General features: G+C 44.0%; 3 protein-coding genes and 1 long non-coding RNA gene across 11 annotated transcripts in view; 2 read left to right on the plus strand and 2 right to left on the minus strand.

Moving 5' to 3' along the window:
• Positions 1-3,580: 3,580 nt before the first annotated feature.
• CLN6 (CLN6 transmembrane ER protein) lies at positions 3,581-10,947 on the minus strand. The gene is made up of 7 exons (XM_069986170.1): positions 10,591-10,947; positions 9,172-9,286; positions 7,095-7,193; positions 5,878-6,066; positions 5,483-5,538; positions 4,579-4,701; positions 3,581-4,281 (listed from the first exon to the last, which is right to left on the minus strand). The coding sequence occupies exons 1-7, from the start codon at positions 10,641-10,643 to the stop codon at positions 4,011-4,013; spliced, it is 906 nt and encodes a 301-aa protein (XP_069842271.1). The 5' UTR covers positions 10,644-10,947; the 3' UTR covers positions 3,581-4,010.
• Positions 10,686-27,701, plus strand: LOC138802658 (uncharacterized). Of its 2 annotated transcripts, none has more exons than XR_011364797.1 (4): positions 10,686-10,920; positions 21,376-21,427; positions 23,800-23,899; positions 26,807-27,701. It is a non-coding gene; the product is annotated as an uncharacterized lncRNA (long non-coding RNA). The 2 variants fall into 2 exon arrangements; XR_011364798.1 differs by having other exon boundaries at positions 10,686-10,828.
• Positions 11,014-16,295, plus strand: FEM1B (fem-1 homolog B). The gene is made up of 2 exons (XM_069986155.1): positions 11,014-11,294; positions 14,014-16,295. Exons 1-2 carry the CDS (start codon positions 11,041-11,043, stop codon positions 15,647-15,649), a joined length of 1,890 nt encoding a protein of 629 aa, XP_069842256.1. The 5' UTR covers positions 11,014-11,040; the 3' UTR covers positions 15,650-16,295.
• ITGA11 (integrin subunit alpha 11) overlaps positions 21,331-27,844 on the minus strand; it is an 86,130-nt gene continuing 79,616 nt past the window's right edge. For all 7 annotated transcript variants that reach the window (XM_069986119.1, XM_069986099.1, XM_069986092.1 and 4 more), the window contains 7 exons: positions 26,815-26,905; positions 25,250-25,360; positions 25,076-25,162; positions 24,715-24,825; positions 24,476-24,571; positions 23,791-23,904; positions 21,331-23,093 (listed from right to left, as the gene is read on the minus strand). In XM_069986119.1, the coding sequence (XP_069842220.1) occupies positions 23,034-23,093; positions 23,791-23,904; positions 24,476-24,571; positions 24,715-24,825; positions 25,076-25,162; positions 25,250-25,360; positions 26,815-26,905 (670 nt within the window). In that variant the 3' untranslated portion in view covers positions 21,331-23,033. The remainder of the gene's footprint in view (positions 23,094-23,790; positions 23,905-24,475; positions 24,572-24,714; positions 24,826-25,075; positions 25,163-25,249; positions 25,361-26,814; positions 26,906-27,844) is intronic.

The following is a 27,844-nucleotide window of genomic DNA, read 5'->3' on the forward strand; positions in this document are numbered from 1 at the left end:
TGCTTAGGAGTCTAGTGGGTGGTGACACTGTGCACTGGACTCCTAAGCCCAGAGTGAGCAAAGATTTCAATCAATAAGTTATAGGTTTTGTTGAATCTTTTTCTACAAAGATATATATCAATCTGCTCTGCTTCGTCTGCTCTATAACATGATGGCGATAGATTAGATAGCATTTTCATGGTGACAGTTTCCCTTTAAGTAAAAGGTGAATGTGAATTTCTGCCTGGATTGATTCAGGGCTTCCCCAGGGATGTAGGTCCATTTGTAGAGTTACAGCAGGCTACGGGCCATTTCCATCCACCATTACAATTATGTTCGTAAACAAGGCACTTAAAATAAGTGGAATAACATTAGGCATACTGTAAGTGTGCTTCATATCTGCATTAGTTCTGCATCTTATTTCATATTTTGATTCACATAAGGACTGAGCAATGACACCCAATATAATTGCAGACATAATGGCTAAAAACGCACTTGAAGATCTCCTCTCCATTGTGCTGAAAGACCACGCCGACACTCCTCACTTTTCAGAGATATTGTGACTTCAATGTTTGGGCCTCTAAGAGAACCCCCTAGGCACATGATTAGTAGCAACCGTGCCCCCACAGAATCCTAACAACTCATGTACTGAACCCCAAGAAGCCTTAACGGGAAACTACCAGCATGTTAGAAGCATGTAATCTGCTGTAGTGTATAGAGCGCTGAGAATAGAGGTAATTGCGGTCACTCCAGCGCTCATCACTGCAGAGCCACAGATGAATATTCATTAGCAGGGATAGGCTATCCCTCCTCCCCACCCTCCTCATCATTAGGAATGCTCCAGGCAGATTGTCTCATATTCCTCAGCTGTGTGAAAACTGAACATGGGCTGGATCGTTAAGGCACCTGTGCAATGTTCAGACAGGAGAAAACGTTCCATCCTAATGATGAAGAGGGTGGCGAGGAGGGACGGTGGGGTGGTGCAAAATTATGGCACAAATACTCTTATGCTGCGTTTACACAAAGTGATAATTCGCCCAATCGATCGTTTAACGATTTTGAAGCAACAATTTGGTTTTTATAACGATCAGCGTTTAGACAAATAAATCGTTAGGAAAATCGTTCAAAAATTCGTAAGAAATATCGTTATTACGATCGTTTTTAAGATCGCCTGAGCCCATCTTTCACATAGGGTGAATTTTTGAAAGACTGTTTACACAAAGTGATCTGTGAATTTTTAGCGAACGACGATTTGAGAACTTGTTGAAAGATTAAAATAAACAATTTCTCGCTCATCGCTTGATCGTTCGCTGTGTTTACATGGAACGGTTATCGCTCAAATGCGATTGTTATTGCGAAAATTCGAAAGATAATTGTACCAGGTAAACGCAGCATAAGCCCCGGCCATTGGGCGCAGCGCAGCAAGTTTTAAAGTTGTTTTTTAGGACAATAACTTCATCACCTGCCAAACAGACCGCAGGACAGATCTTAGATTAAAAGCAGCTATCCGAAGGTACAAGCGAATTGGGGGGTCAGATTGTGGGCACAGAGTCACTTTAAGACTAATGGCCTAATACAGATGCAGAAATACATCCATGGTGCACTGTTGTGAACCCAGCCTTATAAAGAGCAGAGAAAGCCAACACAGTCAGTCAGGCAGTATGCTCCCCAATCTATGTCACATATTGCAGGATAACCAGGAGTTTACACAGTCTACATAAATAAACTGGTGGGAAAGGTTTAAAGCGACTCCGTACCCACAATCTGCCCCCCCCAAACCACTTGTACCTTCAGATAGCTGCTTTTAATCCAAGATCTGTCCTAGGGTTTGTTCGGCAGGGGATGCAGTTATAGTGATAAAAACAACTTTTAATCTGGCAGCGCTGTGTCTAATGGCCGGGGCTTACATTTGTATATGCATTAGGCTGGCACACCCTCTCTGTCCTTCCTCCCCACCCTCCTCATCATTAGGATTACTCCAGGCAGATTGCTTCCTATTCCCCACCTGTGGCAGCCCAGCACATGGGCTTGATCGTTAATACACCTGTGCAAAGCTCAAACAGCAGTAAATGTTCCTGGATCATTCCTAATGATGAGGGTGGGGAGGAAGGACAGAGAGGTGGTGCCAGCCTAATGCATATACAAATGTAAGCCCCGGCCGTTAGACACAGCGCTGCCGGATTAAAAGTTGTTTTTATGACAATAACTGCATCCCCTGATAAACGGACCCCAGGACAGATCTTGGATTAAAAGCAGCTATCAGAAGGTGCAAGTGGTTTGGGGGGAAAGATTGTGGGTACAGAGTCGCTTTAATGAAGACTGTTTAGAAAGTTGTCTAATTTTTTTATTTAGAAGACAAACAAACTATAGAAACACAGCTCCATTGCTTCTGAGGCCCTTCTATGCTTGAGTTTGTTTGACCTATACACTAGATCAGGGGTAGAAAACCTCGGCTCTCCAGCTGTTGCAAAACTACAACTCCCATAATTCCTGGAGAGCACAAACTTAAGCTGTCCAGGCATGACGGGAGTTGTAGTTTTGCAACAGCTGGACAGCCAAGGTTTCCTACCCCTGCAGTAGATGTTCTCTTTGTTTTGATTTGAGGAGTCTGATCGTTCAGCATTTGACTACCAGTGGCTGAAGAAGTTGGATGCAGCCCTAAGGAGTCCTGGAAAACATGGATACAGCTTATGTATATTGCACTCTTAAACAATTCTGATCATGGGACATATTTACATATTTTATCTCCCTCAAATACTCTTATTAAGGCGACTCTGTACCCACAATCTGTCCCTCCCAAACCACTTGTACCTTTGGATAGCTGCTTTTAATCCAAGATCTGGCCTGGGGTCCGTTCGGCAGGTGTTTCAGTTATTGTCCTAAAAAACAACTTTTAAACTTGCAGCCCCGTGCCCTACAGGCGTGGCTTAGAATATCTGTGCCCTAACTTTGCACCACCTCACCGTCCCTCCTCCCCACCCTCTTCATCATTAGGAATGCCACTGGAACATTTTCTGCATGCTGAACATTGCACAGGTGCCTTAACAATCCAGCCAATGTGCCGTGCTCACACAGCTGACGAATAGGAGACAATCTGCCTGGAGCATTCCTAATGATGAGGAAGGCGGGGAGGAGGGACAGAGAGGTTGTACCAGCCTAATGCATACACAATCTAGGCCACGCACGTAGGGCACGGGGCTGCCAGTTTAAAAGTTGTTTTTTAGGACAATAACTGCATCACCTGCCGAAACAGGACAGATCTTGGATTAAAAGCAGCTATCTGAAGGTACAAGTGGTTTTGGGGGTCAGATTGTGGGTACAGAGTCGCTTTATGATTGCTTGAGAGAAGAAAAGAACTGGCTAATTTCCTCTTGAAACAGAATCACTTGTCTGTACTACATGTGAGGTGATGCAGCTCGGCCCCTTTCACTGCTGTGCAATAGTAGAATGCCAATGATTTTCTGTTCTAGTACTAGAGGTTTAAACCTACAGTAATCCTACTGAACTGATTAGGAACCATTCAAGGAAAAAAAAACTGTGTGAACAAAGTATTTGAAAAGACAGAGATGGGAACTTCCAGTTCTAAGAAGTACATAAAAAATACAATAAAAAAGAAAATATAGTTTTTTATTCTGAAAAAAACATCCACAGGTAATTGCAGACATTTCAGAGTTGTCTTATTGCACAATCTGCCATCTAATATGATGGGCTGATATTGTTTGCATTGAACATGCATGTCCTCGATTGTCTGAACGTACAGTTATTGTCCTTTTTTTTTATTTTTAAAAACTAATTCTTTGCCACTATTCTTGTAAAGGTCTGCTAATGTAACAGGGCACACAGTGGCTGAATACAGCAATTTCCATATACTAAAATATAATAATTCTGCATTAAAAACAGCCAGCTACAGTAAGAAGAAAACAGCCTCTCCTCTTCTTAATCCCCTCTACTCGGGTGGAAAAACAATGGTAGTCTATGGCAAGTTTCACTCCTACAAGTGACTACACAGGGAAGCGCAGATCCGGGTCCTTTCAGTGCAGGCTGTTGATGTGCAGCGTATAGAAGGCCCAGGGCTCGGGGATATAGATTACTCCAGGGTATTTCTTGCGCAGAATTTTATCATTCCATAACCATATGATCCAGACCGCTATAAGGAGCAAAGTGACGGAAAATGACAGGAGCAGGAAAAGGCCATTGCTGTCCAGACGCAGACCTTTACGCTTCTGGTGCAAGATGAGAGCAAGCATTGCAAAGAAGGTGAATATGAAGATGATGAAGATTTGGCCCTCGGTCACCAGGTACCTGTAGGAAAAGGTAATGTAAAGCTAGGAAAATAAATGCACCATGTTCAGCTTCTTCTTAAGATTTATTTCATGGCAATATGTTCCTAGTGGTGGTCAGTATTCTTAGGAAACACTATTGGTGGTAGTCTGGGTCTGAGACCAACAATTACCATGTATACTGGAGCTGCTAGCTAACCGTTACTTCAGTCTGCCCTCACCCTCCTCATATTAGGTTCCACAACACAGCACCGGTGTATTTATCTATAATGCATGGGGGATACCTGGTTATTAGCAAAACTGCTATAAAGATACTTGCCAGTAATACAGGCTGCTGGGAAGCAGCAATGACCAGGCGGATAAAGGCATCTCACTTTCCCGCTTTACTGTTGTGAAGCAACCAGAGAAGTAGATGAACAGGATGAGAAAAAACGGAATGTACCTAAGAAAATAAGGGAAAATAACAGCAATTAATGATAATTATTTAGTTTAACAAAGGAAAGGCTGTGAGTACCATTGTGATTCTGAGGGACGTCAATGCAGAATGCAGCATTTTGCCGTATATCATCTCTGCATAATTCAGCCTGCAGGGGGCCTCTAGTGGAAGCTTAAAGAGAACCAGTTAGCACGATTGTGCTGATATGGTTCCCAGCAGCTCCCCAAGGCTACAAGCCACGGCTGTAGCAGTAGCTTTACAAAGAAGAAAAAAATGTTTTATTCCAGAGCGCCAGGAGAGGAGCAGCAACTAGTCATCTGGGCGGGGAGCTGTCCATGACTAGTCACGGGTCTCTGTCTGACAGCGCGCTCTGTGGGGATGACTGACAGACAGAGACACCCGTTTGAAGCCTCTCTGCCTGTCAATCATCCTCACACGACGCGCTGACAGGCAGAGAGTGAGTAGTCACGGGCAACTTCCCACCCAGATGACTAGTTGCCGCCCCTCTCCTGGCCTCGCTCGCTGGAATAAAACATCTTTTTTCCCTTTGTAAGCTTACAAAGAAACTGAAGGGTTTACTTTCTACTGATTTTTTTGGTGTGAAAACATGCTCTGTAAGCAAGTTTATTTGGGAGCTAGCTTAGTAGCTGCACTGTGCATCTCCACTGATTTACACTGTCTGAAGGAACATGGTGCATGCTTCACTGCAATTACATACTGGGGTATTGCTGGACAGTAGGACTGCATCAGTAAATGTGTGTGACACAAACATCAAGGAAATTCTTACCACATGGAATGACCCAAGTACTCATCGTAGTAGTATAACAACTCAAAGGAGTCCACCTGTAGCATAAAGGAAGACAGTATCAGGCAAGGTGAGAGACAACAGATTACACAGTTTGTCTGACAGTCCTAATTCCTTTCTTATGCAGCACAGCTCCTGAATGCTGCACTGCCCACGTGTTTCCCCCTAGTGCCAGCTTAGAATGCCACTTTATCAGTAGTGAGAATAGGGGGGCATGGAATAAAGTTTAGAGGGTGCAGTATGTAGCTTGTTCAGTTCTCCTTTAATAATTCCGATAACCATAATGGCTACTACTCTTGTGTTACTGCAGGGTTTCATCACCTCCCATATGTATGCTGCAGACCCCCATTCCCATGTTACCCTCCCTGCCTTCTCACCAGGGTGGGGGGCTGTAGATTCTGCATGATTGGGTTGTCCCGCACAGATAGGTGAAGCTGGTATCCGCTGAAGATCAATCTGTGATTGACAGAATCTCCCACCAGGTGGATGCTTGCCCCCATGACGAATGTCATAATGCTGATGTATATCACAGAGTTAGGTAGGGTCTTTGGAGATCTTTCAATCAACTGGAAGAGACACAAGAAAAAATGTGAACATTGTATTTCTTACAAATATCTTATCAGAGGGGCAACATGGGCCCCTCTGCTGCCACCATTTGTGTCAGGAACTGCAGGGCTGTCTAAGCCTTGCAGTTCACGATCCCGTAGGCTGTTTAACACTGTGTGCAACAGCCTCTACAGAAGCAGGTTGTAGCACAGTGATAGCAATCACTGCTCACTGTGCAGAGACTGGATGACAGCAATCGTCAGCCTCCCCCCCCCCCCAAAAAAAAAATACTATACACTTATTTTAATATAGTTATATTACAAAGTGATATTAAGAAATATTAAAACAATTTATTAGTGACATCTTTTTAGGCTCCAGAGTACCCCTTTAAAGAGTACCTGTTATTAAAAATAACTTGAGATGCCATCAGGCTTGTCAAAAGTTATTGATTGCAGCAGGTCTCACTGCTAAGACCTACTGTGATAAAGAAGATATAGCCAGGGAGAAAACAGCGGCCATGCCATCCACTCCGCTCGCAAAATCCGACAATGTAGCCTCATACACTTATAGTGTTTGATTTAGCTAATCTGAAGATACAGCTGGGGAGTGAATCACATGCCCTCCGCCCTCTCTCCCCAGCTATATCTCTGGATCACAGTCGGTCTCAGTGTGATCAATAACTTTTGACATTGCCCAATGACATAAAATGCAAGTATATGCGGTAAGTCCTGGCACTTGCAGGTTGCTGTTGCACTTTCCTCTGTATGCCTGATTACATGATAGAAGTTCTTTTGATTGACAGGGACTCACTATGTGATTATAGCAATTTAAGCTCTCATTGCAATAAAGTAAAGACTACTGTCCTACTGTGCTACTGTGGTCTGTATTGTGCTGCTGGCTCAGCTCCCTGCAGCCCTCCACAGTAATTAGCTTGGGCTGATATAAAATAGGTATAGGTCACGTATTTCTCTGTGTTCTCTTTCTAGTGGCTGCGGGGGCCTCTCTCTTTAATAGTCTCTAGTCCTGACTACCATTAATCCCATTTCACCTTCAGCAGCAGCAGCGGAGTTATAATGTTATAAGCCATATGGAAGTAGTCGCCTGCACTGGGTTTATTCAATGGGAACCAATCCAAGGGAAGGATAATCTGCAGAGAGAACAGAAAACATGACTTCACTAATAAATCACTTGATCTCTGGTGGCAAAGAAAGGATACATCATCTGGAAAAATACAGGGAAGCATTAGGAATTTGGAGCCTTCTAGGTGGAATGTAAGATATTTCCTAGAATTTGTGAACACTGAGATCAGTGGGGATACGGTTAGGAGGATACACTATATACTATAATGTGCTAAATACAAATAGTGATAAACTATATAGTAGGGAATATACATAAAGGATATTAGCAGTATCCAGAGAGAAGGGAAAAATAGGAGTGATATAGTGAGACAATTGTGTTCATATCCAAAACAGCCTAAATATGCAATGACCAGCCATAACATTAAAACCACCTGCGTACTATAGTAAAGCTCCCTGTTGCACCATCTAACGCATGGAGGCATGAGCTGCGTAAGAGCTCTGAAGGTGTCCTATAATACCTATTATTAGCAGATGCCAAGCCATGTAAGTTGTTACAGCTCCATGGATCGGGTATTTTGTTTTCCAGCGCATCTTACGGATACTGGAAAGTATTGAGATCCCAGGAATCTGGAGGCCATGTCACCACCTTTTTGTCATGTTTCGCATACTACAATCTCTGCAGTGTGACCAGGGCATTATCCTGCTAATACAGGCCACAGCCATGTGGAAATACTATAGTTATGAAGAGTATATTTGGCCTGTATAGGGTTTAATTAGGTGGTATATATGGATCCACATCCCCAGCAGAACAACACACTGCCTCCTCTGGCCTGTCTTCTTCCCACTGTGCATCCTGGTGCCATCTCTATTCCTGGTAGGTGACGGACACACGCACGGCCATTTACATGATATAAAAGAGGACCAGGTCACATTCTCCTATTGCTCCATAGTCCAATTGTGATGCTATTATCCCCACTGAACAAAAATGTTGGTCGGAGACCAGTATGGGCTTTGTGACTAGTCTATGACTACCCAGCCCCACGTGCAGCAAGCTATAATGTAATTGTTCTGACACCTGTCCTACAGTAGGTCTTCTGTGGGATCAGACCAGATGGGCTAACTTTCGCTCCATACACATCAATAAGTCTTGGGTGCCCTGTCACCAGTTCAACTCGGGTCGCTTGAAGCGCACTTAAGCCCTGACTGGGGGGTTGAGGCCTTATTAATGGGCTCTCTTGGTGCCTCCCCTCTCCTTTAAGGATATCATTGAGAAGCCATGTTTTATAAAGCATCTGGCTGATGGCAGACGTCCTTTAAATAAATTATCACCATTAAGGTAACATGCACAGAGTGACCCCCTCCTATACCCCAAGCCTCAGGTTACTGTATAGGATAATGTGACATATACTAAGAACCATAAGTTGTGAACGGTTTGCTGCTGAAACATTTTAAAAGGATACTGTAAGCTTCAATGCCATTGATATTTTACTGTGACCATCTTCACCTAATTCCTTATCCTGATCCAGGGATTTATTCTGATCGACATATTAAAGTCAGGCAGGATTTTTTGATGGGGCAATTGACATCTGCCTCATGAGGGGTTTTTTTTCTCCTTCCTCTGGATCAACACAGTAGTATCAGAGGTAAACTTGACCTTATTAACTAGTGACAAGCTCATTCATACCTCATTCATGGATAGAAACTGAGCCAGTAATACATTATAAGGGTTTAGAAAACTCATTTTCACATACCTCATTGGCAATTCAGAAATAATAAATAGACTCTTATCTATCTAGTGACTGGTGGGGGGCTACACTGAGATCTTGTCCAATCAACACTTGACGTCATTAGTTTTTTTAAGTGACACTTTAAGTTGAGACTAGCATGTGAAATACTGGTCTTAACAAATTCCCCCAAATATGTCCTTATTTGTCCATATTTTATCATAAAACTATGAAGCTATATTACCGCCACCTTCTACTTTCATGAGCGCAGAGTCCTCGCCTACCTCAGTCTACGATGCTGACAGCGATTACGCACACTTACCATAACAATCGGACGTCCAAAGTCCAGAAGCCAGTTCTGCAAGGTGAAATAGAACCACAGGTCCAGATGGAAGCGATTATTTCTTGATTCATCGTGGGGCTGAACTGCGCCAAATCTGCTCATTAAAGTAAAAGAGACACAGCTGCTCAATGAGAATTAGGACTTATGTAAGATAGGGACACCTTGGAGAAGCTTTTTTTGTCACTTTTGCTTTGTACTTGCTAAAGGGGTATTTTGTTAAGTTTTTAAATCAACTGGTGTCAGAAAGTTATACAGATTGTTAATTACTTCTAGTTAAAAAATCTCCATTCTTTCATTGCTTATCAGCTGCTGCATGTCCTGCAGGAAGTGGTGTATTCTTTATAGTCTGACACAGTGCTCTGTGCTGCCACCTCTGTCCGTGTCAGGAACTGTCCAGAGCAGGAGAGGTTTTCTATGGGGATTTGCTACTGTTCTGTACAGTTCCGATCCATTGCTGGGGACTTATCTGGAATGAATGGAGTCCACCACATGCCTGGCCAGCTCTTCACACATTCTCTATGCGGCCGCCCTAATTGGTGGGGGTCTCAGCAGTGACAATGACAATTACATTGTACGGTGTTCAAAAATCTCCTGTTAAAAATAAAAACTTGACAACTGCTACAATTCCCTACAACAGTGATCCCCTTCTTGTGGCTCTCCGATTGTTGCAAAACTACAACTCACATTATGCCATGAAAGCTGAAATGCTGCAATCCTACAAGCCCCATCATCATAGTTTTGGTGGTGCACAGTATGGGGGGACGCTGCACTACACTGCCCCAGGACAGCCACATTACACCTGTTGGGGCATGATGGGAGTTGTAGTTCTGCACCAGCCGGAGATCCACAGATTGGGAGAACACTGTAATACAATGCCCAGCGGCAGGGCTGGCATCACAGACCATCTGCTGTGGCGTCACCCTATCATATTACTACTACACTATCATGGGGGGAGATCTCACATTACGTCTATGTGGCGCAGCAGACAAAAGCCTCATTGTGCACGTCAGCTCTATGACCCGCTCACTAACAGCAGGGACAGTCACCAGCGAACCCCGGGGCGCCCAGACACATGGCGGAAAGTTCCTCCAATTTTGACCAATCTGATGATTTGGGTTGCACTGAAGTTACAGGTGCCCCCTGGGTGATGCCACCCTGCAAATTGTGCACAAGTTCCACTCCATAGGAATTCATGTAAATTGGGGACAGCTGCAAAAGTAGCTTAACACTAAGGACCAGAAAGTAGTGTGACCCAGGGTGACAGAGGTCATCATGCCAATCACATGACAGGGGAGCCCTATAGGCCATGCATGGCCATGACTGCTGGCATGTGCAGGACGAGCAGTGCCCACACTCTGCATGATGTAGGGCTGGCACAGCGCAGTGCATGCTGGGTACCTGGCCGGAGATCCCGGAGCTTGGTGCTGCCGCCGGCGTACAGCGCTCTGCATCCTGGTGCTGTGCGGCTCCCGCTGTGATCATCTACGGACCTGGCGGAGTTACAAGACTCCAGCGCAGCAGCCAATCAGCATGAACTGGGGGCGGGGCCACACGATAGCCATAGCGCTGTAATCATGTGACATGGGGCTCTGGTTGTCCTGGTTACCGAGCGCACCGTGTCACTGTTTTGGCTTAGGTAATTACGGTAATGCTGGGCCCGGTAACATGGCACATGCAGGGAGGCAGGCCTGACCGGTTGTTGTGCTCTTTCTTCCCGCCCCGCGTCCGGTAAACACACCCTTCTCAGGTTTCAATGTTTGTTACCCGGAACTCCAGTGACGTCGGCGTATGTTTTCTGCAGGACGGACCGGAAGTGAGCACTTGCGGACTTCCTGTTGCTGCCCCGGGATGGCCCTGGAGGGGCTGTCAGTGTATGTGTATAAGGCGGCGGCTGAGGGGCGGGTGCTGACTCTGGCGGCGCTGCTGCTCAACCGAACCGAGTCGGAGATCCGGACGCTGCTCAGCTCGGTCACCCAGCATGGCGGACAGCGCTCAACCCCCCTCATCATCGCGGCGCGCAACGGCCACAGCAAGGTGGTGCGCCTCCTGCTCGAGCACTACCGGGTGGACACCCAGCAGACCGGCACCGTGCGCTTTGATGGGTGAGGATGGGGGTGCAGGCATGAATACATGGGGGGTGCAGGCCTGTATACCTGGCGGAGTGGTGGGTCCAGACCTGTATACACTGGGGTGTAGGGGATCAAGACCTGTATACTTGGGGGTGTAGACCTGTATACATGGGGGGTGTAGACCTGTATACATGGGGGTGAGGAGGGGCCCAGACCTGTATACAGGGGGGTGAGGAGGGGACCAGACCTGTATACATGGGGGGTGAGGAGGGGACCAGACCTGTATACAGGGGGGTGAGGAGGGGCCCAGACCTGTATACAGGGGGGTGAGGAGGGGACCAGACCTGTATATAGGGGGGTGAGGAGGGGACCAGACCTGTATACATGGGGGGTGAGGAGGGGACCAGACCTGTATACATGGGGGGTGAGGAGGGGACCAGACCTGTATACATGGGGGGTGAGGAGGGGACCAGACCTGTATACATGGGGGGTGAGGAGGGGACCAGACCTGTATACATGGGGGTGAGGAGGGGACCAGACCTGTATACATGGGGGGTGAGGAGGGGACCAGACCTGTATACATGGGGGGTGAGGAGGGGACCAGACCTGTATACATGGGGGGTGAGGAGGGGACCAGACCTGTATACATGGGGGGTGAGGAGGGGACCAGACCTGTATACATGGGGGGTGAGGAGGGGACCAGACCTGTATACATGGGGGGTGAGGAGGGGACCAGACCTGTATACATGGGGGGTGAGGAGGGGACCAGACCTGTATACATGGGGGGTGAGGAGGGGACCAGACCTGTATACATGGGGGGTGAGGAGGGGACCAGACCTGTATACATGGGGGGTGAGGAGGGGACCAGACCTGTATACATGGGGGGTGAGGAGGGGACCAGACCTGTATACATGGGGGGTGAGGAGGGGACCAGACCTGTATACATGGGGGGTGAGGAGGGGACCAGACCTGTATACATGGGGGGTGAGGAGGGGACCAGACCTGTATACATGGGGGGTGAGGAGGGGACCAGACCTGTATACATGGGGGGTGAGGAGGGGACCAGACCTGTATACATGGGGGGTGAGGAGGGGACCAGACCTGTATACATGGGGGGTGAGGAGGGGACCAGACCTGTATACATGGGGGGTGAGGAGGGGACCAGACCTGTATACATGGGGGGTGAGGAGGGGACCAGACCTGTATACATGGGGGGTGAGGAGGGGACCAGACCTGTATACATGGGGGGTGAGGAGGGGACCAGACCTATAGAATGTGATGGCAGTGTAAAGCAGGGAGGTGAGACAACGTCATCTAACATAATAGATGTGCTGGGATACTGCTGTGTGTAGCATGGACCAGTGCTCTGCTATGTTGTGTATGTGCTGTGTATCTAACTAGCAATAGGTCTCCATCTGGTCCAGAACTTACAACTCCCATCATGTTGGGAGAGCTGAAATGTTGCACAGCTATAACTACCATCATGCCAAACAGCCTTCTGCTGTGCAGGTGTCCTGGAGATGTAGTTTTGCAATAGTTGAAGACTGAAAGGAGGGAAAACTTTGAGCTAAAGTTTTAATAGTAAAATATATACACTATACTCATCTTACCTGAACCTGTGCTTCTGTGTACTCCGCTTCCTCCCCGCTCTGCTGGTCTAGTTCTGTACACTGACTGCTGAGGCTGCAGTGGGTTCAGCACGGAAAGAAGGGAGGAGCCGGGCTGTTACTAAGTGGTATAACTGCATTGGGTAGGGTTAGTGTTTTTCGTTATCCTATACCCAGAGCAGGTTATATATATGGACAACAAAAGTACACACACTTACAGTAGCTGGTGGCCATAGCTGAACCTTAACCCCACCACCCCTTCCTTTCACCACCACTACTATCCTTATGATGTGAACAGTGGAACCTCTTTGAGATGACTACCCAAAATTGCATTGAAAAGTGGTGGTCTACATGTGCGTGTATAGTGGGTGGGTCTTAAATGGCCGCTATTTATGATGTTTGGGTGTTGAAATCCAACATGCAGAGCCCATATGTTTATGTGGGCGAAGGGTCTTTACAGGTAAGATAGCCTCTCCCTCCAACATCAGCAGGTTCAGCTGACTTTTCACTTCTAAATTCTTTTTTGTTTACCAAACTTGTGTTCGGTGGAGGTCACCTGACCGGCTGCTCAAGGATTTTGCTTGTGCCTTGAGGGCTTTCACTTCCTGTGCCTGGCACGTATAGGGTGTCAGGTAACATCATGCTGATAGTGGGGGCAGGACAGAGCAGAGGAGGCTGCCACTGCCACAGGACATCTGAGGGAGTGTGCTAGCTTCTCCTTCCTGACCCTCATCATTGACTTCGCATACATGCTGGGAAATGGATCTGGAAGGGTGAACAAGCTTTTCTGTCCACACAAGTGCTGATAAGAAGCTGTAACAGCAGATAGTAAAGTGCTGGTCCCTTTTAGAAAGGGGTCCTGAGGTTGGCTGCAGAACACCTATCCTTGCCTATCAGGTCAGTGTTATTGAGTTAGTTATTGCAAGCTTCATGATGATTTATAGGGATGACTTCACATGACGTCACACTTACATGTATTACTTTTATAAAATGTTAATGGTGATAAATGGTGTTATTGACTATGTAACATATTACTACTACTAAAATACTGGACATATGTGTGATAGAGGGGGGCAATTATGGTGATGTCCAATTATAGATAGTTATGAAGGATATTCATTTCTATTTCTTCTTTTGTCTTTTAGATATGTAATCGATGGAGCCACTGCCCTTTGGTGTGCAGCTGGTGCCGGGCATTACGAAGTAGTAAAGCTGCTGGTCAGTCATGGAGCCAATGTTAATCATACGACTGTGACCAACTCCACTCCGCTAAGGGCTGCCTGCTTTGATGGGAGACTTGACATTGTCCGCTTCCTTGTGGAGAATAATGCAAACATTAGTATTGCCAACAAGTATGACAACACGTGCCTAATGATCGCTGCTTATAAGGGCCACACCGATGTAGTCCATTACCTCTTGGAGCAGCGTGCTGACCCAAACGCCAGGGCCCATTGTGGAGCTACAGCTTTGCATTTTGCAGCTGAAGCCGGACACTTAGATATTGTGCGTGAACTGGTTAAATGGAAAGCTGCGATGGTTGTCAATGGTCACGGGATGACGCCATTAAAGGTAGCAGCTGAGAGTTGTAAAGCGGAGGTGGTGGAACTGCTTCTTGCACACTCTGATGTTGATATCCAAAGTCGGGTAGAAGCACTAGAGTTGCTGGGTGCATCCTTTGCCAATGATCGGGAAAATTACAATATTACCAAGACTTATCAGTACTTGTACCTGGCAATGCTGGAACGTTTCCGTGATCCCAACAACATTCTTAACAAGGAAGTTCTGCCCCCCATTGCAGCTTATGGTATGAGAACTGAATGTCGCACTCCCCGTGAGTTGGATCTTATTCGCCATGATACTGATGCATTACACATGGAAGGTTTAATTGTGCGGGAACGGATTCTTGGCTCTGATAATATTGATGTGTCCCATCCAATAATATATCGAGGTGCCGTGTATGCGGATAACATGGAGTTTGAGCAGTGCATTAAGCTTTGGCTACATGCATTGCAGCTGCGTCAGAAGGGAAATCGAAACACGCACAAGGACCTGTTGAGGTTTGCTCAGGTATTCTCTCAAATGATTCATCTGAATGAGCCAGTTAAGGCACATGACGTGGAGAATGTGTTGCGATGTAGTGTCTTGGAGATAGAACGGGGTATCACTCGAATTCAGAATCCACAAGAGCCTGATGCTCATTCTGCACTGGAAAACCATGAATGCAATCTGTACACATTTCTCTACCTCGTCTGCATCTCCACCAAGACGCAGTGCTCAGAAGAGGAGCAATCGCGCATCAACAAGCAGATCTACCGCTTGGTTCACCTAGACCCTCGCACTCGGGAGGGGTGCAGCCTCTTGCATTTAGCAGTGGACTCCAGCACCCCGGTTGATGACTTTCACACAAATGACGTTTGCAGCTTCCCCAGTGCCCCTGTAGCCAAATTGCTGATAGACTGTGGGGCAAATGTAAACGCTACAGACAATGTCGGCAACACCCCGCTTCATCTGATTGTCCAATACAACCGTCCCATAAGTGATTTTCTCACGTTGCACTCCATCATTATCAGCTTGGTGGAGGCTGGTGCTCATACAGATATGACCAACAAAGAGAAGAAGACACCGCTGGATCGGAGCACTACAGGTGTATCTGAGATCCTTTTAAAGACACAGATGAAACTAAGCTTGAAGTGCCTGGCTGCCCGGGCTGTGCGTCTACACAACATTAAATACCAGAACCAGATCCCCCGAACCCTTGAAGAGTTTGTGGAATTTCACTAAATGCCTACATACTTAATGTGCATGTTGGCATCTTCAGGGAAGGGTGTACCCCTATCCCTGAGTCTTTATTTTGCCTATTCTGACAGAGCAAGGGCTGATCCAATGCCAAGTCCCCTTTTCATGCGTGTTGGTCTTCCAGCTTTGTACAGAACTGTAATCTAAAAAGTAAAAATTGGAAAAAAGGCATGCCATATGGCACGGGACCCCTCACCAGTGAATATAGATATAGGTGGGGCCCGAGATAAGGTGCTGAATTAAGAGTGGAGATCCTGTCGGGACAGGACTTCTCGTGGGGACCATGCCCCCGCTGTCTTTTTAATTCCATTTAATGAAGCTTTGCACAATTTTATGTTCAATGAAGATGTAGTTTGGATATTTTCATGAAGCAAGCGGCTTTTTATTTTTGATTTAACAGATGTTAATGCCTTATGGAGCGTAAAATGGGACTCCTTGGGTCTTCACATCTTTTGTGACAGATTATGTGAGGCTTTTGAGAGATGTCATGTCGATGAATGTGTGCCATTTACCAGTACTGGATGAATTCCAGTTAGCCATATGTTAAATATATTTCTGCTGGCTTTTTATATGGTCAATGTCTGGATTCTCACCTTTTCTGTCTCAAATAAATCTCAGGCTGGCTCCTAAACACTCGTCTCAGATATTAAATCTCTGCCCCATTAGGGTGATATTCAAACCATTCAAATGACTTATATATATATTCTTACAAGTTTTCTCACTGTGGGAAATCCTGAAAAACTATGCTTTCCTGTCCATTCCCGTGAGGGGTGGTCACAGGCTTCTCCTGCTTGGGTAGTGAGGACACAGTAGCTGTGCTAATAACAGTGCTTTGTGCTCATCATGAATGCAGTGTGTTAGCAGCGCTGTGACCACAATGCAGGAGAGAGGGCAAGGTACTGGTGTAGCTGCTAGAAAGGGGAAATGTTAGGGACATGTTAAAGGAGTTATCCAGAATTACAAAACATGGCTGCTTTCTTCACGAAAAAGCACTGCTCCTGCCCTTAGGTTGGGTCCGGTTTTATGATATAGTTCCATTGAAGAGAATATAGCTTAATTGTTATATCGCACACATGGGGACAGGGGTAAATGCTGTTTTTTGAGCCCTTTGTTTCCGTTCTAATTCTGTATAATCCCTTTAAGGCCAGATTGTCCCTTTCTTTTTTTTTTTTGAAGTAAGATCCAGCAGGCCTTGTTTCTTGGAAACCTCTCTTCCCGGTGATGAGATGCGTTTGTTGGCAATAAAGTGCTACTAGGTTGTGTTATCGCACTATAGGGGTCATTCGCATGTTTTATGCATGGTCCATATATAAATATGATGTGCTGTGAAATGGAATTGGGAACTACTGGAATCATCATTCATTATGATGCAGAAAGCTCTGAAACAGTTTGTCAGTACAGTAGTGCGAAGATTTAAAGAGTTTGGGAGCTCCTGACATCATGAATGGTGATTCCGTTCCATAGCACATCATCTGTGCATGGACTGTTATTGCGGAAGACGTGTGAAAACCCCCTTAGGCTACATTTACACAGATTTAATAGGGTTCCTCGAAGAGCTGTATAGTTTGTGCCAAAACAGGTTCTTATCCTGTGTAGGAAGGGTTGGCAAGGCCCCCACCGATCCGGAGCACAGAGACACAGCTGCCCCACCTTCATTAATTCTGGGATACGCTAAACTCTTCCAGTAAGGGTCTGGGTGGTGATATCCCTAGTGATCAAAAAGGAATGGATAGGAGATAACAAGCCCAGATAGGAATACCCCTTTAAATTTAACATAATCCATGTATTTTATCTTGCCCATGTATTACCATTCCTATAGTCTTCAACAAGTTTTGGTTAGGAGGGTACATGTAAAGATGATATCTAACATATAATAGTATCTAACTATTCAAACACTTGTGAGGACCCTGCTCACAAGAGCTTACAGTCTATTACTTGTACTGTACAAGAATATATCTGCAAAACGCACAGCAACATGTGCTTTTTTACATCTCAATGTTTTCTGTGTTTATTTGGAGGGAACTTGCTCAGCCACGTATACCAGTTTAATAAACATTTTGCGTCTTTTCATTGTTTTTATACATCCCTTGTCACTTTTTAAAAGTGGTGAGGAAAGTGGGTGGCATTTAGCAGGTATTATAAGGTGTAGTAGACTTCCGCTATTGCTGGTATAATTTTAATTCATTCCACATGGACGGCCAAAGATGCACCAGATACAGTATACTGGACACCATACTTTAGCATCCCTGCTGTGCAGTACAGAGCCAAGAAATAACATTGTTTTGAAAGCTGATCCTTTTCTGGTTGGACCCGTCCTGTGTAGAAATGTCGTATCAATGAGTGGAAGAACTGAAGGAGTTCAGAAACTATGCAGTGCCCACCTAGAAAATGAGTTGTATGTCCAGTATATGTATTACAGAGTGTGAGAATTTGGATGGACAGTCACCATAGACCCCTGATTGTTTTCTGGATTAGCCTTTATTATTTTTTACAGCTGCTGAAGGGCTGAGAGATGTTTCCGCATTACATCACCCCTGCCTTATACCATTTATCACATTGGATTTCTTCAGGCATTGTGGTGGCTACTAAACCTCTTGGGATTAATCACTGGCAGACCACTGTGCTGCTTTACTGCATGTGGTTAATCTCAAAAGATTAATCCGTAAAACCAACTCCTCTTATAAAGCCAGGCGGCCTCCTCTACTCACACTGGGATTCATGGTGGTGAATGACCTGATTCAGTGATTCAAGGACACAAGGGGGAGATTGACAGAGGTTCACTAGGTAATAGAATGGTAAGTATTAAAAAAAAGCCGAAAGTTACAGAAAAATATATACAGGTAGATTTCACCCATTTTAATTATGATCATTTAGTTTTTTTGTGCAGCATGTGAATAGAGTCTTGAATACTTCATAAACGTGTATTGTACTTACAACTTTATACATATATGCTGTGTATGAGTGTGGCCTCAGGATAAGAGCAGAAAAGATGACCTTTGCTTGTTATTCTATGTTAGGCACTAGGTTATGCATTCATAGGGGTTTCCCTCCTACAATACATGGTTACTAGCTCCAGTTCTCTACAATAATTAAATAAAAAAAACATTTTGACTGTTAGCTTTGCAGCTTTCCAAACTTTACTTTGAGCATGAAGGAGAAAAAATCCCTGGTCATGAACATGTTAAACAATGAGCAGTTTTACATGAAGCTGCTGGTGTTTTGTAGAATGTAGTAAACACTCACCTTTGCACAGAGTACCCTATGTGCTAGAGATGCCAGTAATGTACTTATTCTACCTGCTGAAGTCACAAGTGCTGGTATGGAAGGCAGAGGATAAGTGCCTTACCTGTGGTCAATGTGCATATACGGCATTAAAGGGGTTATTCAGCGCTCCAAAACATGGCCACTTCCCCCTACTGTTGTCTCCAGTTTGGGTGGGGTTTTGAAACTCAGTTCCATTGAAGTAAATGGAGCTTAACTGCAAACCACACCTGAACTGGAGACAACAGTAGGGGGAAAAGTGGCCATGTTTTTGTAGCGCTGGATAACCCCTTTAAAGTGTCACTGTTTGTTTGTTTTTTTGCAGAAAGCAATAGTTCATGCGATTTTAAGAAACTTCGTAATTGGGTTTATTAGGAAATTATCAGGAAATCACTTCTTGTTGCATCAGACGTGCCCCTATCTGTTCTATGGAGAGGGGAGGGGGGAAGAGAGAGGAGGGAGATTAGTTGACAGCAGAGAGCACAGAATAAAGGATTACACAGCGGGACCTGTGTGAAAGCTGGTATTCAGAGGTCAGTGCTTACTTCAGAGGAGATAGCCCAGTGATGTAGCTGTAAATTAACTTTGTTGTCCTGTTTTGGTGCCTCATCTCCCTCCACCCCTCCCCTCACCATAGACAACCATGAAGACAGGGGGGAGAGCTTCAAACTGCTTTCTCATGATAAAAATGCATTTTTCGGCTAATAAACCCTATTACAAAGTCTATTAAAATCGCCTGTACTATTGATTGCTGCAAAAAAAAAAAAAAAATTAAGACAGGTACACTTTAACACTGGGCAGGGGTGTCATGATACTAAACAAATTGATCCTGCCTAACAGGGCAAGGAGATGGGCTCACATGTGTACAATGTTTCCTGCACTATGGATGTTTCCTCTGTTGCATACAGTTCCTTGGTTATAGGTGGAGGCTTGCAGGTCTCCCTTAACCATGTGACCTGTTTAAAAACCAGTAAGCACTTAACATTGATTCCACTTGATCCTTTGTCATATATCACAATCCAACAGATCATAATGTCTGTGTCATTTTGTGTCCCCACCTTCAGTTCTATGGTATGGTATGTGAACGGAACCTTTAACCAAGAAAGTCCTTCTTCCTCCTCATATACACACCTACAGATTGGGAGAGATTACTTGCTTTTATGAGTCTTGTGTACTAGTTATGGTTTTATGCTGAGGTTGTGTTACTTTATTTTTATAGTAATGTAGAGAAAATGCTTTTTAATCTCTACTCCTACCTTTTTAGATTCCACATAAAGGTAATAGCTATACTACATACCACTGATGTCATGTACAGGATCCACACCTAGCTAGAGAATGGGTGGCCAGTGTTGTGTCTGTTTGTATATGACCACATTTTATGCTACCAGTGTAGGAATTAAAGTAGGTTGCTTGTCCTGCAGAGTACTGACAAAATTCCCTTTTGGCTATGTTCACACAACGTTTTTTTCAGCTCCGTTTAAAATGACGTCCGTCATTTTAAGTCTAAAATAATGGACGTCATTTAGCTGTCTGGCCTCCCCTTAGTGCAGATGTGTCAAACTCAAGCCCTCCAGCTGTTTTAAAACTACAATTCCCATCATGCCTGGACAGCCAAAGCTAAAGCTGACAGGATGGGACTTGTAGTTTTGCAACGGCTGGAGGGCTTGAGTTTGACATCCCTGCCTAAGGGCAATGGTGGCTGTTGGCACATTATACTAGTTTGGGGTTACTAATTGCCCTTTGGGTGCGGCTTAATTGAAAAGTCCATTGAATTTAATAGTAAAAAACGGAGAAAGAACAGTGACCAAAGAAAAACTGTGTGAACAACTAATAAAAAACATGCTGTTTGTGAAAGATGTCTGAAAATAGCGGTCATGATGATTATTTTGACATCGACGGCGATAACGTCCATAATGTAATACATTGTGCGCATTGGACGTCCGTCTTTCTCTTGACTTCAATGCATTGCTTTGCAGCCAGTTCAATCGCGGCAAAAACGGATGAATTGTGCATGCATGAGCTGTGTTCAGAAGTCTATCAGAAGATATCTTCAGAACTAAATGCAGCTTTTAATGTGACTGGAGAAGAGGCCTTACCTAAATGCATGCTACTTATATTACATATCAAATATAAAAATATTAAAGGGACTGTATCATCAGGCCTGGGCTGAAGCACTGGAGGCGGGCTGACCCACCCCCAGTGGGAGGAAACCCCCGCCCCTCTATGACATTGCTCCATTAGAATCACTGGAGCTGTATCATAGAGGAATGGGGGTTTCCTCCCATTGGGGGTGGGTCAGCCCGCCTCCAGTGCTTCAGCCCAGGCCTGATGATACAGTCCCTTTAATACTACCCTGCACCTTGTGTAATATTGAAAAGACAGTAAAGTAACAAAGTTGTTTTTTTTTTTTTTTTAAATAGTATTTAATTTTAATTTGTTTTTTTAAATAGCACAAAATACAAAAGAACAAGTGACGTACCACATTGTGCATCACCAGAACAGGTAACTAGCAGTCATAGAAAGAGAGGCCTGATTGTCCTTGCGTCATGTAGTGGTTCCACTGTAGTAAAACACTGACACCAGAGAACATGTGATGCCAGTCCACGTTCTGTCCCGCTCTTCATCATGCATCTGTTCCAAGGACTGGTGACTGTATCCTGGTATACAATCATGCACTATGAAGGGGAGTTTGCTGACAACTTAGTGAACCATTATTTTTTTTAGAGTAGGTGCTTACATTTTGCAGGGACTATTGAAATCTATGAGGTCTTTTGTTAAAGGGACCAGTCAGCTGTATATCGTGTTTAGAGCTGCAGATGTGGGCAGATAGGGAGGTAAGAGAAATGACACCTGTCTCTTAGCAGATTGCCGTTAGCAAAGTTATAAAATCATGTTTTACTTCTAAGCTTAGTCTTAAAGCCTGTGTTGAGCTCCAGCATAGGCTTTATCCATGTTTTCCACGACACTTTAGGGCAGCATCTAACTTTTTCAGCCACCGGTAATCAAATGCCAAATGATTGGACTTGGGCTGCGCTCATCTCTAGTGCACGCTCATTGTTAAAGGCTGATGCCCACCTATTAACTCATTTGTGAGACAAACTCTAATATCAACATCTAATTTTTTGGGTTGGCTACTAGTGTTTTTTTTTTATTTTTAAATACATTTAATATGGCTGAAATACAATACCACATACGATCGGTAGGCAAATGTGGTTTTTGGAAGAAGTCAGCCATGTTTTTCTAATTCTGTAAGCCCCGGTAAATACAAATTTTTTTGGAAAATGTGATCTGTTATTCACAGAAACCATTAAGATCCCATCTTGCATTTTGTAACTTTTGCTGGAGAAGTGGTACCTGGATCTGACGGATGTCTATGAACAGCTACTCCACTTTTTGACTCACTAGTTCATCTATGATGCTCAATGACTATAATATTAGAAACTATTAAAATTGCTCCAATTATTATGAACATTGTCCTCATCCATAGATTTTTCCAGAATTTCCTAGTGAACATGATCAGTGCATGATTGTAAACTACAGCTCTATTCTTGAGAAGCTTCCTCTTAACATTCAGATTCTTCCTACTTACCGTCATTCTATATGGAGAAGTTGTTTCTCATCTTCTCTTCCCTGGCCATGTTAAAGTGGTCTTTTATACCAATAAAAAAAAACTAGAAAATGGGAATAATAATGGAAGTAATTCCAGGCATAGTGTATGATGGGAGACTTCCAGGGAGGCAGGCAGTGGTCTCCACCTTTTGGTAGTGACTGGTAGGTTGATCCCTGAGCAGAACCTGTCAGAGTTTGCAAGTTCAGTATTTGGCTGCAAGTTCTTTAGATTTCAGGTCAGTAAAGAAATAAATAGAGGCCAAAGAGGAAGCAGGAGCGCTTTCATCCCGCTCCCTGAGGCAGCATTTGGTGGTAATGTTCAAGTTACCATCTCGTCTTCAGCCCTGTGCAAGTTGGCCTTTCTGAGATTATTGCTTCTGTCCATTTGCTTTCAATTCTCAGAGTTGCAGCCAGCTTCTCTCTCTGGCCCCTTGGGTTGGTATATACACTATATGTATTGGCACAGGTAGTGGGCCAAGAGTTTCATTCCGCTGCAGCCTCACTCCAAGACTTTATCTTCTTCCTCTCTCTCATGGTGACTACGCTTAAAAAATCCCAGCTGGACATAAAGAAAGAACAAGCCGGTTAGATATAACTGATGTCCCCTCATCTCCATGTCTAAATCATTATAGGCTAGGACTACACAATAACATGAAACACAGTGTCCAATAGCCAAACCTGACCACTCCTATATCTATAGTGTGTTATCCTGCGAACAACATTATCCAGAAGAGATTCTAGAAAGTGACTGATAACTTGGGATACAAAATGTAGATAACAACCTAGCCTACCCCAATGCACATAAACTAGTCTAATGTCCTTCTCATGTACTAAACCCAGATGCAGGAACCTCTAGTGTTGATATACAGGATCTATAGCAACATGCTGCTTTAAAATCCTGGACAACCCATTTTAACTTCTATTCTAGGATTAGTATACTTGCTGTTGGAAATCTATTTCATTGACTGAACGCAAACAGGAATGAACTATCAATCATGGCTGGTGGGAAAGAGACAATCTACCTGGGACCATCCCAATGACTAGTGGTTCGGGAAGCATGAAAGTGATGATAGATTTCCTTTAAATCAATGAACAACACCACTGGCCGCAGGTTAGAACATAAGGAGCATATAATTCATGTACAAAATAAAGAAGACTTAAGGCAAGTCATGCAGAGTTTTTGTTATACACAGATGTATCCATGCATTAGAGATTAAGCATAGTAGCAGGTTGGCATTAAAACATTGTCTTCTTACCCTCCAAAGAGCCAGGACTAGGAGAGCCAGTAGGAGTAGCCCACCTATCGTACTGCTGACTATAATCCATATTGGAACCTCCCATTCCTCCTGCTTGGAAATTTCAAAGGTAATCTAAAAAAAAAAAAAAAAAAGCAAGATCTATTGTAGTTGTTTCCTTTGGGAGTCAGTAAAAAACGGAGCCTATAGAAGTGCATACGGTCCTATTGTTCGTGCATAAGCCTTCGTGATTTGCCATTTGGCAAATAGGCATGATCAGAGAGTAATATGCACAATGGGGGAGATTTATCAAAAATGTTGTAAAGTGAAACTGTCTCAGTTGCCCCTAGCAACCAATCAGATTCCACCTTTCATTTTCCAAAGAGTCTGTGAGGAATGAGAGGTGAAATCTGATTCTGAATCTGGTTGCTAGGGGCAACTGAGCCAGTTTCACTTTACACCATATTTAATAAATCTCTCCAAATATGTTTATTTGCCTAATAAAAGTGCAGACCTGTCCTTCCTAGGCTGGCGACAAATCTGGTTTAACAATAGAAGTACCAAGAAAGCATAAAAAATAGTGTGGACTATATGTAACCCATACCACTTACGGCTGCAAGGCACATTAAATATATTTACAAAATAAAACATCTATAAGATCTATCATCAGTCATATAGGACACAATCTGAAAGGTTAGATGATTACCTGGCGGCTGGGTTCCTCATCCCGAAAAATAAAAGGACTGTGGAATTTTCGTTGTAAGGCGGCAAAACTAACCAGGCTGACCGAGCGAAAATTCATCTGCGAATGAAACATTAGTAGCATTCAGAAACCGGAATCTTTTCATTCATTCTATTTAATCCTATAGTCATGTATATATGTCATCTTGTTACAATCCTCCTGTATCTCTTATTAATCCCCCACCAGCAGCAGCATAGTCTTACCACTTGGAAGGATCTTCTCCACAGATACCCATGCAGAGTGAGTGTCCCCTCCTGGTTGGAGGCCAGACTCATGGTGCACTCAATGGACACTACATCGGAGTTTGTATGATTCTGAAAAAGATGCATAGCGATCAGCCTTTTCTGCACATGGTATGGAGTTCTTTAGCAATGTATTAGTATAAAGCAGGGATGGGGAACCTTCGGCCCTCCAGCTGTTGCAAAACTACAATTTCCATCGTGCCTGGATAGACAAAGCAAAGCTTTGGTATAAAGGCTATGGACACTTCTGCTCTTCCATGACATACATAACACATAACAGAAATGAAATGTGAACAGAGCCTTATACTGCTGAAGACATTACCAGCTGTGGGATCTGAGTAAGGTCCTCTTCGGAAGGCTTCCTTCGGTAATCTGTACTGTTACCCCAGACATTGCAGGTTTCATTCCCCTATGGCAGGAAACATGGTTGTAGATCATTTACAGACATTTTGACATCATATCTCATATCATTTCCCACTAAGAAGCATTGCTGTACCTGGTCATTGACTAACTCTTGTAATAGAAGCAAACGGTTTCCACCGCGAGTAGCAACTGGGACAGTGATCCTAATGGTGACGTCCTCTGGAAAGAAGCCCAGATTATGGATCTGTAATACAATGCACTGAGGTTTAGAGGTCTGCTTCCTAAAAGTATGATCACCTTTATACAAGGGTTATATGGCATATAAAGGAATCTACATCTAAAGTGCAGTGACTAATACATTTTGTCAATTACTTTGTATCAAAATAATAGTAATAATATTTGTATAGTGCCAACAGATTCTGCAGCGCTTTTTTTTTATACAATACAGAGGTTACATTTATATTATATTACACAATAAATTAATAAAAATAAAGATACAAAGGGAGACTTGCTCGCAAAAGCGTACAGACTAGAAGGACTGGGGGTGACACAAGAGGCAACAAGTGCTTTATTTGCCGATGGTCCGGCTATTGAGAATCTACAGTATGTACAAAGTGCCTATAGGTAATCAGACGAGTCACACGTCATTGTCTGAGTTGAGGTAGAAAGTACATGACACCTAGGAGGTTATAGAGTAGATGGAGATGGGATAACAAAAAGGGAGACAAGTTTAGGGAATGTTATAAGCGCGCCTGAAGACATGGGTCTTCAGGGTGCACTTGAAACTGTGAGTGTTGGAAATAAGTCTGAGGTCTGTTAGTAAGGAATTCGAGAGAACTGGTGCAGCACGAGAGAAGTCCTGGAGGCGGGAGTGTGAGGTTCTGATTATGGAAGATGTTAGTGTAAGATCATTAGCAGAATGTAGAGCATGGGGAGGATGGTAGGTGGAGGTGAGGGAGGAGATGTATGGAGGGGCAGAGTTGTAAAGAGCTTTATGGGTGAGGGTGAGGAGTTTGAAATGTGTTCTGTATTTAATGGGTAACCAGTGCAGTGACTGGCACAGGGGGGAGACATCAGTATAATGGCTGGAGAAGAAGATGAGTCTGGCTGCTGTGTTCAGGATAGACTGGAGAGGTAAGAGTGTTGAGAAAGGAAGTCTTTAAGTACAAACTGTACAACAGCTTTATTCTCAACTGTGCTGCTTGTTATTGGAAATGGACAACAATCATGCAGACAGACACATCCCTAGAAACGTGTCCAAGCCCCTAAGATGTATGTGTTATGAGATGCAGATCCTGTGTGTGTGAATGCACCCCAAAGAGGACTTGTGGTCAGCACAAATAAATAAATAAAAATTAAATATTCTCAGTATATGATTAGTAATTTTATAATCAACCCCCCCCCCCCGTAAACATGATTCGCCCTCCTTTAGCCTCATACCCCCCCCCCCCCCACACCTATCCATTTAGCAACAAAGTTCCCGCCCATCTGACTATTCAGCAAAGAGTACAGATAGTCAAACAACTAGTAAAACCCTATATCTCAGGAATCGGTGGGTGTAGTAAGAAAGTAAAAACTCTTCACGGGTCCTCTCTATTATTTCACCTTTAATACCATCTATGAAGATTATTGATAACAACATTGAAGTAAATGATTTTAGCTCTTTTTTCTTTTCTTTTCTTTTTTACAGTAACTTACCTTAAAGGTGCAGTTGAACGGCGGTCCAATAGCATTGTATCTGTCCGCAGACCCTTGAGAGTTGACCTCATATTGGTCCAGGCTGGAGTATCTATGATAGAAGAACAGCTGTCAGAGCCTTGTAATGGCAACCACCCAACAGGTTTAGATGGAATGGGGAACTTTTCCATCATTCTGTTTCCTAAATCATTTTTGATTATAAACATGTGTCATCATAAAAGAGTCATTCTCTCACATCAGGTTTTACCATATGGCATTATTATCTCATCTGACTGCACAAGAAGCTCCTGAGCGCCCACACATGTCCCGCTCTGATATGTGCACGGCCAATAAAAGTGACTTAATATGACAAGTGTGTAACGCGTAGAGCCAGACACCTCGCAGAGAGTGCTCCTTCTGGCTCCCGATTAAAGCGCCTATCATTTCTGCACATCGCATATTCCAAGTGCATTTGGGGGTCACCCAAAGGTTTCTGAATTTCTTTGTCTCTACATAATAACTGGAAGCAAAACAAGTGGAAATAAGCAGGAGCTATAGTGACACATAGGTCTGGAGTGATGCCCTGTATCTGTGTATGAAGCCGGAGCAGCAGAAATTACATAACAGAAGACTGATGCCCTAAAATGTCTGATAATAGTTACTGTATTGCTTCCATCCCCATACTTTACAGTGGAGCTCAGTTTCATACTGGGTACTGTGTATAAGCAAATGTGTATCAGAAAGTTTGGAAAGAAGATGATCATTTTTAATACTTTATAGAGAGAAGATGATTTTCAGAAGTAGCAAGTGCTATAAATGTTTGAAGGGAAATAAGCATTGAGAATGACATCATGTTATAGAGCAGGAGGAGCTGAGCAGATGGATATATAGGGGGAGATTTATCAAACATGGTGTAAAGTGAAACTGGCTCAGTCGCCCCTAGCAACCAATCAGATTCCACCTTTCATTTTCCAAATAGTCTGTGAGGAATGAAAAGTGGAGTCTGATTGGTTGCTAGGGGCGACTGAGCCAGTTTCACTTTACACCATGT

Source organism: Dendropsophus ebraccatus, chromosome 1 (genome assembly GCF_027789765.1).
Source record: "Dendropsophus ebraccatus isolate aDenEbr1 chromosome 1, aDenEbr1.pat, whole genome shotgun sequence".
Taxonomy (NCBI): Eukaryota; Metazoa; Chordata; class Amphibia; order Anura; family Hylidae; genus Dendropsophus; species Dendropsophus ebraccatus.

What these genes read in the sequence shown, in the direction of transcription:
- CLN6 (XM_069986170.1), bottom strand. Translation starts at nt 10,643, where the DNA reads ATGCAGAGCGCTGTACGCCGGCGGCAGCACCAAGCTCCGGGATCTCCG. An exon ending in CTCCGCTGCTGCTGCTGAAG is followed by an intron (nt 6,067 to 7,094) that starts GTGAAATGGGAT and finishes TGTCTCTTCCAG; the next exon opens with TTGATTGAAAGATCTCCAAA. An exon ending in TACTTGGGTCATTCCATGTG is followed by an intron (nt 4,702 to 5,482) that starts GTAAGAATTTCC and finishes TTATTTTCTTAG; the next exon opens with GTACATTCCGTTTTTTCTCA.
- FEM1B (XM_069986155.1), top strand. Translation starts at nt 11,041, where the DNA reads ATGGCCCTGGAGGGGCTGTCAGTGTATGTGTATAAGGCGGCGGCTGAG. An exon ending in GGCACCGTGCGCTTTGATGG is followed by an intron (nt 11,295 to 14,013) that starts GTGAGGATGGGG and finishes TTTGTCTTTTAG; the next exon opens with ATATGTAATCGATGGAGCCA.